The sequence below is a fragment of the Mycteria americana genome, chromosome 9 (genome assembly GCF_035582795.1).
Source record: "Mycteria americana isolate JAX WOST 10 ecotype Jacksonville Zoo and Gardens chromosome 9, USCA_MyAme_1.0, whole genome shotgun sequence".
Lineage (NCBI taxonomy): Eukaryota > Metazoa > Chordata > Aves > Ciconiiformes > Ciconiidae > Mycteria > Mycteria americana.
The window spans coordinates 5,147,452-5,168,569 of NC_134373.1; the positions used below are offsets into that span (position 1 = coordinate 5,147,452).

Sequence of the window (21,118 nt, forward strand, 5' to 3'; positions counted from 1 at the left end):
CTGCTCATGTCCTACAGAGGCCTTTGACCTGCTCTCTGCTTTGAGTTGTGCAAAGTCATCCTTTCCTGCATCTTTAATACTTACTGTGAATTTCTGCTCAAGTTTAATAAAACTGAAAAGAATGTCTACCTCTTTATTTTCTAGTTTTCCAACCAGTATCTCTAATAAACTCAGTTAAATTGAAACAGAAATGTGGTTAAAATCAGTAAGTTGAAACAGAATTTGTTTTCCAAAGTTGTTGTTTTTTTTTTTTTTTTCCTTGGGTACCAGCGTCTCATACTAAAGCATACACTGTCTGAGAAATTCAGAACAATTAAAAATGGACCATTTCTAATGTGTTTGTTTAATTTTTGTCTTTCAGTCTATCCGAGAAGTCACAGGCTATGTTTTGGTGGCTTTGAATCAGTTTGAATACCTACCATTGGAGAACCTGCGCATCGTTCGTGGGACCAAACTCTATGAAGAGCGATATGCTTTGGCGATATTTCTTAACTACAGAAAGGATGGTAACTTTGGACTCAGGGAACTTGGCTTGAAGAACTTGACGGGTAAGTGAAACTCGCAAATGTGATGGATCCGTTGCAAGAAAAGAAATGAGCTTGTTGAATATTTGCCCCAGTGCCCTCAGTCACTTGCATCCTGCAAACAGCAGAGGTACCACAAGAGCCTGGCAGTTGTACATTGTTTGAGAGGTTCGCTGGTACTTCATCTTGTTCCTTTTTTGGTTCACAACTGTACTTTTCTCAGTACTGATCAAAGGCTGTGTAAGGAATTCATGCCAAGAGTGTTTTCGAAACAAAAATTGTTGTTGAAAGAGTAGATGAACTTTTTTCTTAGTTTCAAGAACATGATCATGGTGGTTTCCTTGTGATCCTTGGTTATTGCATGTATGTTGCTTCAGGTGTTACATGCTTTCTGCCAAGTTAGCTTAGCTTTAGCATCTCCTCTACCTCTGCCCTTGCTGCTCTCTGTGTCACCATTGCTGCTGCGCTGGGGGGAGGGGATGGGAGGGAGAGACTGTATCTTTGGTGTATTTAATTTTAGGGGAGAGGGAGGGGATGGGAGGGGGAGACTCGGTGTATTTCATTTTAGAACTCCCTTTTCTAAGCAGAAGTAGTGTATTATATATAGTGAGAAAAGTGCTTATTTTCTTGAGACAAAAATGTAAGCCAAGTCCATGGGTTTATGTTCATCTGTAAATTCAGGGCTGGATCACGATGTGGGGTAGATCAACATTTCATTTCTCCCAGCTGAGGATCTACAGTCAGTGGTTTGGGAGATTAAAAATTGGCAAAATATCACTGGACTGTAACTTAATAAAGTGCAGGCAGTCGCAAACTCTTTTTAGGGAGTTCACTGAAAGTATTTTATTTATACCTGGTTCCTCATCAGCTCTGATCATTTCTACCGTAAGCCTTGGTGATTGTGAAATGGCCTTATTTCTGCCAGTGGCTAAATGCTGACTGAAAATCACTGACCTGAGCTGGATGTGAAGTTTGAACCTGAGTACAGAGAGGTGGGAGCCTTCTGAACTATATTTAGGAACCCTTCACTCTCTGCTTTTTTTGTGTCACAGTATTCAGAGGGGCACACAAGCGCTTACATTCCCTGTTGTTCAAGCCGCACCGCAGCATACAGCTAAGCTTTCAAAAACAGGAGGGAAAAGGAGGCTTGAAATATTTTACAACATAAAATAGTTTTGGCTGGGTCTTTCTGATCAGGCTCTTTCTTCTGGCCATATTTTTAGCAATTTTCTTTACTGAGACCATCATGCTGATATCAGAGTGCTTTCCAAGGTCTCTAAATCCCTGCCATCTACTACTCTTCTCTCTATCACTGTCATAATCCAATTTCCTCCTCTTCTGTTCCCACGTTTCTTCCTATCTTTCTGATTTAGGGTGTTCATTGTGACTGTCTATGCCTTCACATAATACCAAGCCATAGCGTCGGGTAATAATAGTATTATCTGTTTCTTTGTGTACTTTTTCATGTCTGTGGGTCTCAAAATGCTTTGTAAAAGACATTAGGCTTGGTGAAACTGAGACAGAGAGGTGAGGCGAGGCCAAGGCCAGAGGAGGACTGGAACCCTTTCCTCTTGAGTCTGAGGCTGTTGTTCTGCCAGGAAGCGAGGGCTGTGTTTTCAGTGCTCGTTTAGCCATGGCTTTGCTGCTCAGTAAGGTAAAAAAACCTTATCTTGTAGGCTCCAGCTCAAGATTTTCTTCTTGAACCAGCTGCCCCGTGCCAATAGGCAGTTCGTCTGACTCCAGAGATTCTTGCTGGAAGCCACTTTTACATGATAGGCACAGCACCAAAACTGCCCAGCAAATAGCTTGACTTTCTTTCCAAGTGTTGTAACAAAACCCGCCTTAGCTCAGCCTCTGAATCTTTCCTAACATGAGATCATCACAGCCACTTCATCTGATTTAGGTGTTTACAAAGCCTTCTGATGGGATTATTTGGCTCAAAATGTATTGTTGTCTCTTGGAAGAAAAGTGCCCTAATAACACTAGCTTGTCTCCACTGAGCACTTAAAATAACTTCTGGGTGCTGAATATGAGCCAGTGCATGCTTCAAAATACTCTTTAATATTTTCTGGATAGCATGTGCCAGGGCCTTATGAGTCTCTTCAGCAGCTGTTCTTTGACCATCTTGTATACTGGTTAAGATGCACCTGGCTATTTTAACCCACAACCTGCTTCTTGTTGCAAATGCTCTCCCTGGAGCATATTAATACTTAATTTATTTTCCTAACACATCCTTAGCATTAGTAGCTGCATAAAAATAACAGGTGGATGTGGGAGTCAGTGATGTTGCAAGGCTGCGATAGATCAGCTGTGTCTGAACCTATCCTGTGTCTACCAACTGCTCCATATTTTCATCAGAAACAACCAGTGATTGGTTATTAAATTTAAGAGGAAGCAGCCCCTGTGAGCTTGCATCCTTCAAGCTTCTAGTCCACTGCAGATTTCAAGAGATTGGCTTTGAATGATGCATCTCTTCCACTTGAGTAAAATATAAACATAACTCTTGCCTTGCATGTGAAGAACTGTCTTTCTGGGGCTTATGCCTTGTTCACAGAAGTTTGGGAAGTTCTGTTCTTATTTGTGCAGTGTCTGGGTGATGGGATCCTGAGGGTATTTCTGCCCAGTAGTGCACAATATACAAATACAAACACTACTCCCTGTGTTAAATAAATGAGGAAGCTGTTCTCACCTGCAGATTATCCTCAGACTTAACCAGAGACAGGGTTTCAGACTCCTGTGCAGTACCATTGCATTATTTTCAGTGTGTTGTTAACAGCTGTGTTTTCATTGTCAGACATCTCTATCAGGTTTTCATATTTAAATGTAACTTTAAATGCTTGAATTTCCTCCCTTACACTACAAAAAAAAAACCAGCTATGAAGGCAGTAAGTTTTGTGTCGCACAGAAAACATGATCCGGTTCTCACTCATGATGTCTGTCAACCCAAAAGGGAGTTTTGTTTGTGTAGCGCAGGCCAGGACCACGTCCTAAAATTCATGTGACGCTTGCAAAAACTCTTTCCTATAAAAATCCTTTTCTCACTTGTTATAAAAACTTAGTCAATGGTTCCACAGAAGTGTCAAAAACAAACAGACCTTGAACTAATGAAGTGGCTGCTGCCATCTCAGCTGGACTCATCTCAGCTTGCAGATTCAGCTGCCAGGTAGCCTTAAAGTGAAAAGGAGGGTCTGACAGACTGAACATATTATTCAGCCGGAGATTAGCAGAATAACCAGTACTGAGGGAGAAGGTATGCCACCTTCTTCCATTCATTGCCTGTGAGCCAGTGCAAATCATTCCTGTCTTCCCCAGGTAGCTAGGCAGTCAACCTTAACTTATCCAATGAAAGGGCATAATCATTGGTCACACTTTGAGTACTCCAAATATAGAGAATACCTGATGGCTGCGTTTCATTATGGCATTTATCTTCATGAGTAGGGAAAGAGGGATAACTCACAAGTGCCAAAACCACTTATGAAGTATCCCATATTTTCCTCTGAGTGAAGATAAATAAGAGCGATCTACAGCAAATGATGTATCTTTGACTGAGCAGTGATAACCTCATCTCCCCTATTGGCCTTGGGGACAGAGGCTCCCCTGTGTGTGCCTGTGCAACCACTGAATTCCTTTAATATATTACAATAAAATTGATTTAGCAGTGATTAGTTCAGTAACACAAAAAAGCAGCAAAATACGTGGTTTCTTATCTGCTTGTTCTGCAGGAATGCAGATACATGATAAATTAAGATAACTGAGGTTCAAGTGACAAATGCATATTGTAGCTGAAAGGATTTGGTCAGTGATAGCCAAAGAAAGGAAATCTAGTTTGATGGGCAGGAGAATCATAGGGAAAGGACCATCTTCACTGGGTGCAGAAAGTGATCTGTTGTAAATTTTCCCTTCTACAGATTTTTGTAATAGGTTTTATTTTTTTAGGTTTTTATTTTATTTTATTTTATTTTATTTTATTTAGGTTTATATTTTTAATTGTTCTATAAAACAAAATTTTAAAGTTCTATGATAATTTTTATAACACTTTAATTTTCTTTTCTTCCCCCACAAGAAATAGAAAATGCTAAGGGGTGCTTTAGAGGAGAGAGAAAAAGAATGACATCTCTTATGAAAAAGGTTGCTTTTCAGTGAGTTTCTTGGTTTTTTTTTTTTTTAACAAGGACTGCTCTTTTGCTATAATTGTATTGCAGCTTGATCAAGTTGGAGGGAGGGGCATGGGAGGAGTTGAATTTTCTTTCAGTTTTGTTCACTGTGCACATTTTGGACCAACAGTGTTTTTGGAAATCTTATTTAGATGCCAGGGCCTGAGCTCCTTCAGCGCTGTGTGACCGCACATAAAGCACTTTTGCAGCAGAGATTAAGGCAACCCCCTTTTTATTGCCTTGATCACAAAGCCCTCGGCCTGCGTCAGCAAGACCTTTCCTTGGACCACACGCATACTGCACGAGCTACTGCAGAGTTCACGGTGTTTTGAGATGCAAACGCCTGTGGGTGACACCCAGCCTGAGCAGACGAGACTGGGGTATGCTGATTGTGGCATATTCCTGAGTCGCTGCAGCTTCATACTGGTGGGGCGAGCTGGGAAGAAAGCAATATGTAACTTGCCTCGGGCTTCCTATGCAACAGGTGGGCAAGGCATCGCATCTCTAACCTCAGAGAGGTGTTGCTAGGATACATGGAGGAATGAGGAATTTGTTTAAAAAAATCCCTTTGGTACCCTCTGCGTGCAGGGCTGCTGCAGGAGTTATCTGCCCTGTAGAAGAACCTGCAGTGGCTCTGTGACTGCCCGGGAGTGCTCCTTTCCCTATATCCTTAGAGCTGCTCGGACTACAGAGGCATTTCTATCCCAGCATATCTTTGCTGACTGGCTGGTGGGTAGGAGAAAAGAGAGGAGCACCTCGAGCACGGCTGTGCTTCCCTTGGGAAAGGAGGGCTCTTCTGTGTGGTGGCCCAGACCTCAGCAGCACGCTGCAGGGCCTGCCATGGGTTCCCCTTGCTCACTTCACCCCTATGGAAAGAAGGGCCAAGGCTTGTGGCTGCCCCCACGCTCATAAATACAAGTGTGCCTGCTAGCGCACGTCTGTCTCCTCTCCCCCAGGACACTGTTAGACTATTTCCTGGAAAAAAAAATTCCCCATTCCAGCTACTGCTCTCCTCAGACATTGTAGGCGTGATTTGACAGCCAGGAGAGTCCGGAGACCGATCTCTGCTGGCAGTCGGTACGCAGCCGCCCTGTGCTGAGCACAGAGGCAGTTGCTAGTGGGGATTCAGGCTGCTCCCTGCCAGCTGGCATCAGTGCCTGGGAACGCTTCCAGGCACTCCTCGGCTTATGGCTGCAGACGTGGCCCCGAGGAATCCCAGATAAGGGACCTGCAGGCTGAGGAGCAACTGCCTCCAGCTAGCAGAAAATTGCTCACAGGTGTTATCAAGGCAAATAGGTATATTGTATATGGCCAGAAATAAATACTGATTTTGAGCCCCATGAGATTTATACTCATGAGTTTATTATGTTCAGTAACAAGGGTGAGACATTGTTTTTTAAATTTCAGTAAGGCTAGAATTTTACACAGTCTCTCTGAAGGATCTGGACGTGCTTTTGTCATGCTAAATGGTATAAATAATGTCTGTGATTCTTTGCAACTTGTTGATCAGCAATTTATGCTCAGTTTTCTTTATTTCAAAGTACTGTTTTCAGTTCTGTCTCTAGTGTTAGAAATGCACAACCTTGTTTGGAATGATTATGGCAAGGAATTAAACAAAAAGCTCATAATAATAATGGTATGTTGGTAAACGTTTTTAACTGGAAATTCAAAGGATCCCACAGAAAGTTGTTTGCTGGTATCCCCCCTGCCCCCCAATATTTTCACATAAACCATAAAATGCATATAGTGGATTGCAAATGGTCTAAAACAGTTTATTGAAAGTAAGATGCAGAATGTTTGACGTGAGTCTCCAATGTCATGCAGCAGGATAACTTCGCGTCATGCAGCTTCTCCTGTAACAAAACAGGGCTTAAAATCACGGGGAGGAGAAACTAGGCCAAATCCTTCGCTGGTGTAAATTGCCTTACTTTCTTTGGCTTCATAATGAACTGAAACTTAAATTGCCCTTTACTTTCTTCAGTCGATAATTTAATTCACGCTTTAATTTATAAGTTAACTAGTGCCTAACTCCCACTTAAGCCCTTTTAAGGATGTTGTGTCAGGGTGCTCTGTCAGGATTAATACCAGCTAATGATAGCTGACTCAAGGCATGTCTACACCGTGCAGCGGAGCTCTGTATAGGGATCCTTGAGCTAGCATTGAGCCTAGTTAGCTTTAGAAATAGCGTTAACCACACTACTTGGGTCCTGTGCTTGGGCTAAATAACCCGGCAAGGTGGACACAGCAGATCGCTCCTGTCTAACTGTGGTCTCTGCAAAGAGAAGCACGTTGTCCTGGGCTTTCAGGGTCTTAATTTTATGGCTGCTGGGTAAAGAAGGGTAGTGGACTGGGAGGAAGGACTGGCGTCTGGAGTAGATAGAGGAAATCCTGCCTAGCCCTGTGATAACCTACGCCTCTGCTGCTTTCTGTTATGAATCACCACTTCTACAACAGAGCAAATAATGCTTGCCTACTTTAATTAGACTAATTTTGAGCATTTCATATGAAAATGCTACTCGGGATCTGGTGTGATGTGGAATTCAACTTTTAACACTGACAAATGTTAGTTTAAATGTCGTTATAAAATACATCCAGGTATGCTGCCATTGTCAGCTGATAATGCCATGTAAAATAATAATGCTATTCATTCTCTTTTTCTTGGCAGCTTCTCCTTTTCACCTCTCTGCAGTAGTTCTCTCTATCTGTGCATTTTTCAATTATGAAGTAAGAAATTCTCCATGTTCTGGAGGTGTGAAACACCCTTTAGCTTTTTAGAAATATGGGCAATCAAGATAAATCCAGTAATACTGAAGCCTTCTAGTAATGGAGTAGCTTTGCCTGACTTCAGTGACTCGAGAGCTTTAGCAGCACAGGGATTTCTCTGGCTGCATGCTTCGCATGGAGTTAAACATCTGAACAGAATAATCCCTCCATTTCAATCACATGGGTCAGGAACGGGTGGCATTTCAAAACATCCAACTTTGGCAGACAGTCCGTGTTGAGCTACACTATAACCTAAGTAAAATGCAATAAGCATTACAGTTGGGAAGAAATTGTACAGTTTATAGTGACAGCACTGCTGAAAAAATATATCCCAGCTCCCCACCTGCTTGGAAAAGAAAGAAAGAGCTGGGTTGTACTCCACAGCCCAGGCCAAGTTCTGGTCTTGGCTAAGTATTTTAGAAATTAAAATCCTTGCTACTCCAGTAGTATATCTTCTTTAGTTCAGATGAATGAAAGAAGCGTTAATTTCAGTGGGTTTTTTTATTTTCTTTTTTTTTTTCCCTCTTTCTCTCTACAGTCGTCTGAATTCATTGATTTACTTATTTCCTTCTGACAGGCTACAGCTGACAAGGAATTTGGTGCTTTTGTAAAATAATTAAAGTCTTGTGTTACATGGGGAATGTAACCTATCAGCACTCCCTAGCAAAAGGCAAGATAGTTACTGAGCAAGATAGTTCGGTTGCCACAGGGTGGTGGGCTCTCTCTGCCTGCCCGCAACGGGGATGTGAGCTGCTGGTGGGGCAGAGGGACCAGCCTCCGGCAGTGTGGGGCTGCTGACGTCTAGGGCTCAAAATAGCACGAACCTCTGGGGATCAGGTGTCAAGTTTAGTGTCTTTACTTAAAGATCAGCAAAGCTCAGCAAAGGCATTTCAGTGGCTTTGCAGCATGTGTCTGCAAGGCAGTGTGTGTCTACAAGGCAGCGTATGCTTACAGACCTGGATTTAAACCCAAATCCAAGAGTGAGCTCCCTTTTCTAGCTTTTCTGGCCAACCTATAGGTATAAGGAGTTGGGGTTTAGGACACCATTCATTGCAAACACAAAAGTCCTACTGAGTTCAAAGAAGATTGGATCAGACCCCTAGGTTTACATGGTGGAAATAATTGGTGTTCCTAGGATATTTTCATGCCTGTTCATTTTCATGTCGTTTGCTGCTGAAGGAAATTCCCTAGAAACTCTATATGGAGGGACTGGAGAAGCAATGGACCAAAAACTGTTTTATTTACTACATCTAGCTCCAGGGAAGCCCTTGCAGACAGAGGAGGCAGAGAAGCCCTCCCAGACACTCGGCACAGGGGCGAGACTGTCACGTAGCCTTCAGTGCCTGCAGGCTGACAGAGGCAAGTGCTCCCACCTTCCGCTTGGCCAACTCCATCCCAGGCTGCTTGTTGCTTGCCTGCACACAAAACTGTTTCTTGCAGTGTCACAAGTCTCAGCCTGGCCAGCATTGGGACTAGTCTCGTCAAAACCAACGTGGGGTAATTTTGGCTCTGTGGGGCTGCAGCAGCCTTGAGATGTGCGACAGTGCAGGGCCGGGATTGAGCAGCAGTTAGTTAAGAGTTTATCTGAAACTGAGTTTGATCACACAAGCTTTGTATGTTGGGATGTGAAAGGGAAATGCTGCTGTTATGAGGATGCGTTGTGTGTTAGTCTGTGAAAGAAGAAGTTCCAACAGATTGAACCCATCTGCAGTGCTACGCTTGACAGGTCCTTGCCTGCAATTTCCAGGTTGAGGAAGACTCTTGTTAGCTTACCCACATGAGCACTGCTTCTGAATTTGCACACAGATAACAGCCGTTCCTGATGGGGAGCAAGGAGTTTACCGTCAGGAGCTTTCCTTACATGACTGGGGGAATTAAAAGGGACCGACAATTACAGTTGTCTCCAGAGACCCTTTCTGGCCTGCCTTGTTTGCTATCCATGGCCTGCCCCACGAGAGTGGACGTGGCGACAGGGATGCGTTCAAGGGCAGCAGTTGAGGCAGCTGGGTGTGCTGTGATTGTGAGTGTGCTTTGTAAACGTGGAAACACGCAGCCACCTGCCCTGCAAAGCCGCTGAGGCAAATGCAGAGATGAGCAGGAAAAGGTAACCTTGAGGGGAACTTAAAAATAGAGATGCAGACCTGCAGGCGAAGGGTAATCACCCTGTGAACAGAGGTAAGGAAGTGGGACACACCCAAGCCTGTGCCCCACAGTCTAATGGCGGAGCAGAAGCACTCACCTGAACTGTAACTGCATTACGACTGAAGGAGCAGACAAGCTGCGTAGGAGCGCGTCTGATCCAGAACTGCTGGAGTTCTCTGGGACTCCCCGGTCAGTCCCACTTAGCTTTGCAAGAGCCGCTTTCCATGTAGAATGAACTTTGATTGGTCTGAAGTGACAGCGTGAGGTAATCGGAGCAGGAGGCAGGTAATGAGTGGACACAGAGCTGTCTGTGGGCTGTGGGAGCCTTTTGTGCATCTCTAGGAACGTGCCTGCAGGCGTGGAATGGGGGAACAAAGGTATCAGATGAGGAGAACATGCTGCAGGCCTTTTTCTTTGATGTTTAGAAATCGCTCAAGGGGCTGTCTTCTCTGAAACCCCTTTGCCTTGCCTTTTTTTTTCTTTTTTTTTTCCCCCTTGGTGAAACTTTCATAGATGTGCTTTCATTTCTTTAAGGCTTAAAAGCGAGAGCGCATCCACCCGTCCAGTCATTGTACAAACACTGTGCTCACGCTGGAGTTCCCCTGAGCGCTGGCTGCTTCTTCTGCCCATCAGAAATAGCATAGCCACGTGCTTTGGGTTTGAAACTGTGGGTACTCGTGACACGGGGGCACAGAAGGAAGGGCAACATCAAAGACGTCTCTCTCTACTGTGCTGGAGAGAGGAGATTGTGGTGGTGTTTGGGTTTTTTTTTTTTTGTGGTGGTGTTTTTTAACTGGTCAGGTGGGCGTGCATTCAGATTGATGTTAAAGGCTGTGAAAACAGTGTAGGGGCTGTAGAGTCAGCTTCTAAAATGGCTCTAGGGCACGGGTACCTGAAGGCAGGAGGCAGAGGCTGAGTTAACATGGAGAAGTTCAAGATGTTCTTGCCAAGACTGTTGCGCAAGGTTGAAAGAAGCTCATCTGCTCCAATCTCCTGTATGTAGACTTAGTTAGAGCTAGTAGCAGATTTTTTGAGAACTTTTTTAAAATTGAAAAATGTCTGACAGGGAAGCTTTCTGTGAGGAAGGAATAGTTTAAAAAACAAGGGGAAAAGTACTGAAATTGTCAGGCACCATCTTTCATTTAAAAATGAAAATGTATGGCTTATGATATTTGACAGCTTTTCATGCTTTCTTCTATAAATTAATTCACATTTTCAACCAAACAAAATAACTTGTGTTAATTGAACAACAATAATTGAATTTGTTTTAGACTGAATTTTCTTTTCCATTGGACTTCAGCTCACTGAAGTATCTGGTCTTGGCTTGGTTACCTGGTCTAGGAAATGAAAGGTTTTAAAAAAAACTTTAAAAGGGTTGAGAAGTTGTTTTCTGCTCATATTTCATCCCAATATCAGTCATAAGATACCTCCTTTGTTGTAAGAGTGTGTCCAATGGAAAACAGCTACACAGAGCAAGTTGTAAATGAATCAGCTCAGCTGCTGGTTGTGCTGCAGGTCTGTCAACATGGTTTGACATGAGCTACCTGCTTCTTGGCAGGGTAGATTGTCTTTTTTCGGGAGCTGCTCGCTGCCATGTTTGAACTTAACCAAATATACTAGCTTCAGACACCTGCTGATGTCCCTAGAGCAGGCGGCAATCACTTCTGAGATTATGCTGGATGCATAGCCCTAACTTCTGTGCATCTCTGCTAATTTTTAAGCGATATGACGAACTCTGGGCTCCCAGTATGTCTCTGTCTGGTTCTGGAGTGGAGAATTAAACGCAGGAGCACATTGTGTCTTGGAGTGGTGCCCTTGGTTTACTATTGTTATAATTTCTTTTATAAAAGCGTGTTGGTTCCTTTTTTTTTTAAGCCAAAGCAACATCAAGTAAGTGCACCTGAATTAGTGGCAAGCTTTGCGGTGAGCTTTAGGTCATGAATGAGTTCATTCCCTGGCTTGAGGGCCCAGTCCAGATGCTACTGAAATTACTCTTTACTAGCTTTGTATGAGAAGCAAAGTGGAGGTGTAGCCCAGGAGATGGGCTTCTCATCTCTGGTGGAGTTAACCGAGTTTCATTTCCATGAAATAGTAATGATTATCTTCCCCTAATACCTGAATTCTTTACAAGCCTCCGCCAGTTAAAGATCTGTTATCCTGAGCACAGTGTTGCAAACACTGATTAAAAAATGTAATGCAGAAGAGGGGCAAATATTATTAATAATAATTAAAAAGTTGTAATGCAGAAAAGGGTAAGACAAATACAGGGAGGATAAAGGCAAAGCTCCCTGCCCAATATGTGGTCGATGGGGAAGCTGGGGTGGACACAGCTGAATGTGTCCTAGGCTGTGTAAGAAAAGGCCGTGGAAGAAGCCCACAGGGGTTGATAAAAGATTTTCCCTCATGTTGAATCGATAGTTACAAGCTATGTTCTGGGAGAGTCGGACATTGACCAGCATTGGCAGGACATCCAAAGTCTGGCGTATCCATAGCGTTAGTGCTCTCTGCCAGCCTCACTGGGACCAAGCAAGAATTGCATTTTGTTCTGAGATAGTGATACTACGCTCCCTAATTTTTGTTATGTTTTTGGTTTTTTTCCCCCAAGAAGGAAGCACACTGCTGGCTCTTTTTACAGACCACAGTGCTGTTTGTTTATTTCTTTAACAGGAGATGTATGCTACTCTTCAGTTGTCTAAGCCTCGCTATTGAGAGTTGTCCCCAGCTGGTGTTTGCTCACAGTAACACGCAGGTGCAGCCAGCCAGCTTGGACTAGTGCTGATGGCTCGGGCTGTCAGCACGGCTGTCCGAGCCCCCCCCTTGGAGGCTGTGTCGGGGAAGCGGCAAAGATGGTCAAAGGTGGAAGGGATTATTGTTCTGAAACGCTCCAAGCACAAGATGAACTGGGCGGATCAGGACTTGAGTCTCTTTTTTTTTTTCTTTGCCTACACACAGTGCGTAGGAGTACTGAAGTGATGCTGTTGTGACCGCGTGGCTGTGGTTTTCTTCGCTCCTGCTGAGTTAACTATTACTTGTGGTAGCCGTGCTTCTGGCAGTCACGCTTAAGTGCTGCCAGTTCCAGGTGTGCGCTGTAGTGCTGCTGTCAGGTGAAGGGGACAGTTGTGGAATGCTTCAGCAACGGCTGGACTCAGAGGCTCTTCTATTTTAGAGAGTGCTGATCTTTAAGTGAGACTTGATGTCTTAAAAGGAGGCACCGAGCTAAAGTATGCATAGGGTAAGGCTGCAAGGGCAGCATCCTCCTCTGTGTGTGTCAGAAGAATTGCTGAGAGGGATATTTTAATGACTGTGACTGCGTAACAGCTTAATCCCATGGGCTGTACAGTTAGCCCCGTGCAAGCTCGGTAAATCTAACTACAGCCCCCGTTTCATCCAGGAGCAAGACTTCTAGATGTTCAGAGCTGAGTGATTTTGACTTAATATTCAGAAGCATTCAGCTTCCCAAATAAAGATAATAGTTTTGCTAGTTGAGAGATTTATTAATATCTTAACATGGCCTTAGTTTTAGCCTTTTACTCCTCCTTTTCTAAAAAAAATTTCTTACCGCAAACCAGCCTTGAAGTTTGGAAAAGTAATCAAAGCTCTGCTGAGCAAATTTGACTGTACTGATGGGTTGAATGAGCTCTGACCTCTGCTGACCTCATTCTGCTCCATTTCCCCTTCAGGCTGGTAGCAGTGGCTGGAAGTAAACATTAATCTGTTAATTTAGCCTTTGGTATAAATAGAAAAAACATATAATTGCAATCACTGTTTTGTCAGTGGGCCTATCCAACCTTAGTGCTTTACTTCTGAGGAAGAACTGGCAGTGCTGCCTGTGTGCTTCTCTGCTCAGGGGACTTCCCATCCCACAGTATTTGGGTGGGGCAGATTATTGCTTGCTGGTCACAGCAGGAAGGCCAAATGGGGCACTGCTTCTTGGGCATATATCCTCCAACATCCCCGTTTAATAACTCTTCTTCTTTCTTGCATCCTTCTCTGGAGATAGTTGCCCTCCATCTTATTTTTCTTTGGGTGTTTCTGGGAAGAGTTAAAGTTTGTCTGTACGGAGACAGGTTGTGACAGGTTACCTTACTGTGCCAGTCCTAGGAAAGAAACTATGAGACATGGAAATAATGTCCTGTTGCTGAGGAAGGGAGGGATGGAAGGGTCTACCTGCAGTCTGGTTGAGTTCAGATAAGCATTATAGCATATGTAATCCTTCTACAACCTTCTCAAGGGCCAGACATGGATTTTATGGAGGGGAGGAGGGAGCTGGGCAAATGGAGTTGCATTTTCCTTCCTGCTTTCCACTGGGATGGCGAGTTTGCGTGCTACGTGGCACACTGACAGCGCGTGGCTGCAAAGGCAGTTCTGGTCAGGGTTGTGTCTCCTAGCAAGCACTGGCTTACAACCAGGTAGAGGGGTTGTTTGCCTGTGCCTTATGGGGCCATTTAAAAACTCTTTTGTCCCTGTCTGTTGTTGGTATCCAAACCAAGTCTGAGGTCTTTCCATGAGCAGCATGAGAAAGCTGCCTTGCTGCTTCTGACTGGGCACAGGCATGGTCTCGGAGATGGAAGTTGTGCTGTTTGCAGCATCTCAGGGGTTACTGGAGGAGGTCTCTCAGCATTAGCACGTGACTGGTGTTCATGTGCTTTGGCATTGTGTGATGGTGGTTTCGCTGACCCAGCAGTGGGAGGTTTATGATACGAGGTTCTGGTGGCCGGTTTCACATCCATCTTCTGTGGGATCTGATGCAGAGACTCAGGGTAGCCTGCTCAGAGATTCACGGGTTGCTTTCCTCTGTGCTTTCGTATGTGGGTAATTAGTGTCATAATCTCAGGTTTAAGGATAGCGAACAAAGAAACTTTACTTGGGTTTAACTAAAATTGCTCCTTAACACAACTTGTTAAATTGAAACAAGCCCCACATGAATGTTCTTTTAAATCCATTTACAAAGTGCCTTGTATTGATTTAGCCTACTTCAGTAGCTCAGATGAGCTAAATTGATGTCTGTGCACTAAGTTAAGTGCATTCACTTGGGATTTCATACCTGCTGAACTGACTTGACTTCAAAACTGATTTTAGTTAAACCAATGCAAGCCTTGTGTGAAGAATAGGCCTTTCTTATTGGTCGCTACTGGTTTGACCAAGAGCAACGCGACAACTTAGGGGAAAAGGTTTCTTTTGCCCTGCTGACTGTAATACTGGGGTGCCTTACTAACCTTGTCCCTAATTTGACCTTGAAGTGATACTAGCGTCGCCTAAATACCTTAGTAGCAGCCTTCTTTCTGCAAGGCAGCTGTTTGAAAAAGACTGTTTATTTAATCCTTGTGCTCCCACTTGCACTGTTACATAGTAGCTGGAGAAAAGAAGAGAAACAAAAGGCTTACAGACCTACTTTGCTACCATCCTGCCTAATGCCCCCCAAGCCAAACAAGAACAGTTAAGAGCCCTTAAGCAAAGGCTTCTTTCCCTTTTCAGGCAGTGTCTTTCAGCTTTGGCTGAGCTTGGTATCTCTTTGTGCTATACACCAGAGTTCCTTCAACCATTAAGCTGACAGGCTCTTTTTATCTCAGCCACCAAGAGCTAATCTTAAGTGCCCAAGCTAACACTTGTGACCAAATCTCTGTTCCACTGACGGTGTGGAAAGGAACTGAAACCTAACCCATCATCTTCCTGAGCTGGCCACTGGGCCTGCAGCGAGGGCCATCGTTTCCCTTTAATTCTCTGTGAAGACAGGATGTGGAAGATGATTACAGGTGTGTGAGTTACCACAGGTTCATGAGTCACTCAACGGTTGAGCTGTCATAACTGGTGATGTATATGCTCTTCACGCCCTAAATGGATTACAGGAATGTGTTTAGCCTTATTTTTACATAGGATTACTGGACCTATTACCAAGGTTTAGATGGTGGGACAGTGTTAAATGGCAACAGCGCAATCTCCTGAAACTATTCTCAATAAACATTGAGCTTTCTCTTACCTATTGAGAGAAGTGTTTCTGCACAGGCATTTCTAAATTAGGGGCTGTGTTCATGTTTTACGTAATGAGTTTGCAAGTAAATGTAAACTTCTGTAGATGTTAACGTATAGACCTGAGCTACTTTTTTCTAGAACACAAAGGTCATCAGTTTACAGAGGACTCATCTCTAAGCAGCGCTTCCCAGTCATGGCTCAGAAACTCATAGAAGAGTAGTGAAAAAAATAGACCCTGCCCTAAATAGCTCGGTGTGATTAAGACAGGAGGCCACCAGTGGACCCAGAGAGGTGGGTAATGCAAAGAGAGGGAGGCAGCGCAGCTTCTTATGGGGAGCATCAATTCTGCACATCCACTGCTACCAAGGCAGACAAGTTTCACTTTTATATAAAGGCAAAGAAGGTTTGAGAGGAAGGATTTGAAAGAGGTCAATGACATAACTTGCTGGACGTCCATATCTTTGAGATACAGCACAGAAGAAAGAACAAAAGATGTTTGAAAATGCATCTTGTGTTTGATGAAAGGTAGCATGACGGGCTTACTGAAGGTGGGAGAAGACATAAATAGTGTATGAGAGAATGATAGGTTCTGGAAGACCCTGAAAGTGAATAAAATTTGCTTTTATTTGATGTGATGAGGAGGCATGAAATGGGGGGAGAAGGAAAAGGCGTGTTTAGAGTGGTGAGCTAGAGAAGTAGTCACACAGTGGAATTTAGAAGGAAACAGAGAAGGGTGTAGTTGCTTCTTAAAGGAGAGATGCTGTTGTCAAGACATGAGAAGAGCCTGGACAGGAGCCCTGGATTCAATGATAGACAAAAAAGGCTGTGTTAGAGAGAACAGAGGTAGCATCAACTGTCACGTGGATTGAGACTCTGGAGAAGAGGTGAAAGGAAAAAGGACTCCAGATAGCTGAGGCAGTCGGCAGCACCGGCTGCAATGGCTGGGGCTGAAAGAGCGAGGGCAGAGTGTGCGTGGGAGAGGCGCAGAGTTTGTTCTCTGCAACAAACATTTGTGGGGTATCTAGCCTGGCACTTAGAAATTTATTGTCTAGCTCTAATCTGCCATCACCATCTCCAGGTGTATCTCCACATGCTAAGTACCTCCTGGGAGGTTTTCTCAGGAACTGTGGATGCTGAGCGGTTGGGGAGGATTGTCCAGCCTCACCTGCTATCAGAGTCTGTGCTTTCTTATGTCAACAAACTGTCATGCTCATGGATGTCACCAGGAAACAAATAGTGGCTTTTGTAGCACAGACCCACTTCTGATGAGAGACACGTATCCCAGAAGGGAGAGTTTCAATAAAGGTACAAGGAAGCTGCAGTGGTTGAGGTTTATATTGTGTTTTTCTTGCTATCACACTTGGTGTATTATCCAAAGGGATCTGTGAGTGAGGTGGTAAAACAGGGCTTTTTTAATTATACATCACCCAGCAAACTGATAAGACAAACAAAGCAGGCAACCAAATAACACAGGCATAAGCCACTTCAAAATAATAATGTAGCAAGAACAATAGGGGAGTAATTCACAGCTCCCTAAGAAATCTTTGCAGTTCAGAGGGGGTGAGATAGCAAGCAGCTATTGACTGTTTTCCTTTCATGTTTTCCACCTGTCTGCCATGTGATTGGGAAGTATATTACCTGAATCCTTGTGAGACCTTCTTGCACTATTGTCTTAAAAGCCTCGCTCTACAAGAAATGATCCTAATGGAAACTGAGATGCGGGTATGAAATCCATACAGGGCATGGAAGGAGAGTGACAACTAATTTAAATATATTTTAAATCCTTTATAACTTTTGTTACACGTAGGTGTACAGGGACAGCTCTGGCATTTCCCTGGCCCCTTTGGGCTGCTCTGGCACTGCAGAGTGGGGTGAACTTGCAGCTGCCCAGCACAAGGGAGTTAGCGCCCTTTGGAGTCAGGCACTTTCCGCCAGCGCCAAGGCTGGGAGGCAGAGGGAAGGTTGGTGTGAGCTGGCAGCGCGCACGCGGCACAACAGCCAAGTGTTAGTCCAGCACCACGCAGGTTTTGTCCAAACTGAGGTTTACAAGTGTGCGTGGTTGACAAAGGCATTTGCTAGCACACGAAACATCTAGCACACACAACACAGGCGCTGCCTCACAAGGCACGAGGCCAGGTGAAAGGTGAGAGTGGCAACTTCAATGTGTGAAGAATTTAGTAACTCTGTGGCCTGACGGTGCAAGGTGGTTGTATGCTCTGCCTTGTCTGCACAAGTGCTGAAGCACATGTCTGCACTGCAGAAGCCAGGGATTTAAACCCCAGCTAGCTGCTTGGCTCAGCTGCTCTTGGCAGTGGAATGAGGGAACCCAGCATAGGCCGCAAAGGCTTCCCCAGATACTAAGTAAACATTTGGGCTGCAGACCAAAAATGATCTCCGTGCTACCCACGTCACACTGTTCACACTACGAGATCTAAGTGGTCTGAAGCCAGCCCAGAACATCTACTTGAGATACCATGATTGCAATACAGACATAACCTTTAAATGAGAAAAGACATTTTGAAATCCTAATCTGCTTCGAAGTTCTGTAGCAATTCACATTTGATCTGCAGTCCAAACTGGGGAAGAAAAGAAAGCTCTCACAAGCATTTCTGTTGTCCTTTGAGCTGCAAGGTGAATGAAGAACTAGAGGAATCAACCCACAGTTAAATTTCTTCACCTTCGATTTTAGCATCTTTCTTAAGAAAGGAACATTTATGTGCTGGAGAGATTTAGTAGAGGAGTTCATTGCAAATACACTAAGGCCTGAGATGTGTTTTCAAATACCGAGTAGAGTAAGAATCCTGACTGGGTTGTGTGTGTGTGTGTGAAGGCACACATTGCTTGCTGTTTTTGTAACAGACCGAAGAGGATTGACTGCAAGACAAAGCTATCATATTCTAGGGCTTGTAGGGGTAAGCTGTGCTATTTGCCTTGTATAACTTCATGCCATTTGCAAGACTAAAGGGCATTCCTATGTCTCTGTCTTTGAAAAGCTAAAAAATTATTAATATATAAAAGACTGGCAGCATTCAGTTGTTACACTTACGGAGTTTGGTTTGATTCTGTTAAGTGTTAGAGAGTTTTGGAGAAACAAATTCAGCTTTTCTAAGTCTGCTCCAAACACAGATAGAAACAAATTTAGTCAGTGTAAGTAAGAGGATGGGAAGAAGGAAGTTATCTAGTTTGTTACTTCTCTACCTATGTCCGTCTGTCCATCCTTTCAGCTTACCAGTGTTTTCTTCTACTTTTTTGCTAATGTGGCAATATTTTAAGTACAATTTTCAAAAGCCAAAGACCTAAAATAATAAGCCGTATTTTCAAAAGGTGGCGAGGGCCACATATTTAAAAATAGAGAAGCATCTAACTCAGATTAGTAGGAGTTAGCTATCTAAATGCCTTTTAGAACGGTATGTACTCTAGGAACACAAGTCCAGTTTGGAAAGGGTGGGGGACACAATCCTGAAGTCTCAAGTTCCTGTGCTATTGTGAAAAAGAGATTGGACATCTTAAATTACATAGGCAGGTTTGAGAAAGTCGAATTGAGGATTCTTCTTAAAACCTTAGGTGCTCAAGTTCTGCAATGGCCTGAGAATTTCAGCTTCCATTTAAAAACAAATAAATCCTTTTCCAGCCATCACAAATGTGGAGCGAAAATGAAAAACATGAATCCTGAATTCTCAGAAGCTAGAATGCACATACAAAAAAACCCCATTGATTATTTTTAACATCTCAGCATTTTTTAGTCATGACTTCTAGGGGGTTGACTGAGATCCTGGAATGCTGGGGGCTGGTTATCCCACATTTGTAAAAATAGCACATGTCTAGCAAAAGCAAAAAAGCTGAAGGACTTTCCACACCACCTTTTATTGTGTGCTTGCAAGGTGGGGCAAAGTAACATACTTTTGCTTTACTTTTAGAAGGTCCAGGTACTTATTAGGAATTGCACAAAGTAATTTCTATTTCTGTGAATATATTGTAGATGATGAAACTTTCTGTTGTTGGCCACTTTCCAGCCAGCACTATCTGTTTATTACAGGCCATGTGTGGGAATGGAGTCATAAACAACCTCTTACTCTGGCAAAACCAGAACACTAATCACTTTTGTATTAGCTCCAATAAATCCTGAAAAAGTAAATGTTGTGGATTAAAAAGATAATAATGTGCTAATCCTTTCTGTGGTCGCTGACCATTTTAAGCTGTTCCATCTCTCATACCTGAAGGATAAATCCTCTGGCTCTTGATGAAAGGCTAGATAGTGAAGTATGTATGCACATCAAACACCAGACTTGTTATCAACAAATGCATTTTTCTCACTATTGCAGATAAATTTTGATCCACTTTTACCTGAAATCTGAGATCTCACTTTTCCTCCCCCACCCCACCCCCTGGTCTTCTGTCACCAGGACTCCTTCATGGCACAGCAAAGAGGTGGTCTTACAGAAAGACCTTCCTCAGCTCCTGGCTGGTGATGGGGGTTTAGAGAGCTTTCTGGCAGACACTCTCCTATACTGGAACAAATATGTGAAATTCCTATAGGGGCAGAAGAGACTGGTAGACTTGAAGCGGTCACATTAAAGTCACTCAATTTATAGAATGAGTGGATCAAAAAATGAACGACAGAGTGTTACGGACATACTCTGACACCCATTGAAGTCAAGGGAGAGGTTCTCCAGCCTTAAATGGGCTTTGGATCAGGCCTTGCTGGGGTGGACTGTCTCCTCTGGGAATGGAGTACCCTCCATTTGAGCCAGAAGAGGGAGAGAGAGGGTAGCGATACAGCTGAAGACTTGGAGGTGATGGGAACAGTTTTCAAATTTTCTTCCTCCTTTTCAAAAAAATAAAATAAATCACAGCTTGAAAGCACTTCTGACTTTAGGAAATTCAGTAGCTGGTTGTAGAAGTTTCAGTTGCATGTGCCAAGCTGAGACATGAAGGTGAAAACATTCTTCAGATCAGTTTCTGCTCTTAATCTCCGATAAATATTTTTAACAGGTATATCAAACAAAGCTACAGCAAGTGCCAGCATGGTCTGTAAGCCATTCATTACAAGATTGTTCACATTATACAGCGGTCAACACACTTCTGATTTTTCATGTTTGGCACTGGAAGTGGTGTTTTTCCTTTGCAAAGTGAATATTGTTCTTCACACAGAAACGCAGGAACCGCATAGTCCATGGAACAAGCAGTTGATTAAAGATTATAATAGAAATGAATGTATTAAAGTGGAATGTACTTGGATAATTGATTAATTGGTGCAGTCTAAGCTACTTGCAGAGCATTACATTTATTCTCCGTTAAATCAATCTCTGTCTTCTGTCCAAGCCTTGTGACTGCGAGCTGAAAGGCATGAACAACTTATTAAAGTCATCCGGATCAGTTCTACTGGAACAGGGGGAGCTGGTCAGTGCCCAGGATGCTATTTGCAGCCTGTTGCTTGTGCTGGATCTCATGCTTACATTTCAGCAGGATTGCAGGCAGGTAGAAGATGTAATTAGTAATGCTCTTATCTTCCCATAGCCCACTTTTGCATTTCTCCCACCTTGTTGCTGCCTTCTTCTTAAAAAC

At 43.6% G+C, this 21,118-nt stretch overlaps 1 protein-coding gene across 1 annotated transcript in view; it reads left to right on the forward strand.

The window, feature by feature from the left end:
- The window catches only part of ERBB4 (erb-b2 receptor tyrosine kinase 4), a 416,956-nt gene that overhangs the window by 109,832 nt on the left and 286,006 nt on the right, over positions 1 to 21,118 (forward strand). Inside the window, exon 3 of the mRNA XM_075511224.1 lies at positions 362 to 548. Within this exon, the coding sequence (XP_075367339.1) occupies positions 362 to 548 (187 nt within the window). The remainder of the gene's footprint in view (positions 1 to 361; positions 549 to 21,118) is intronic.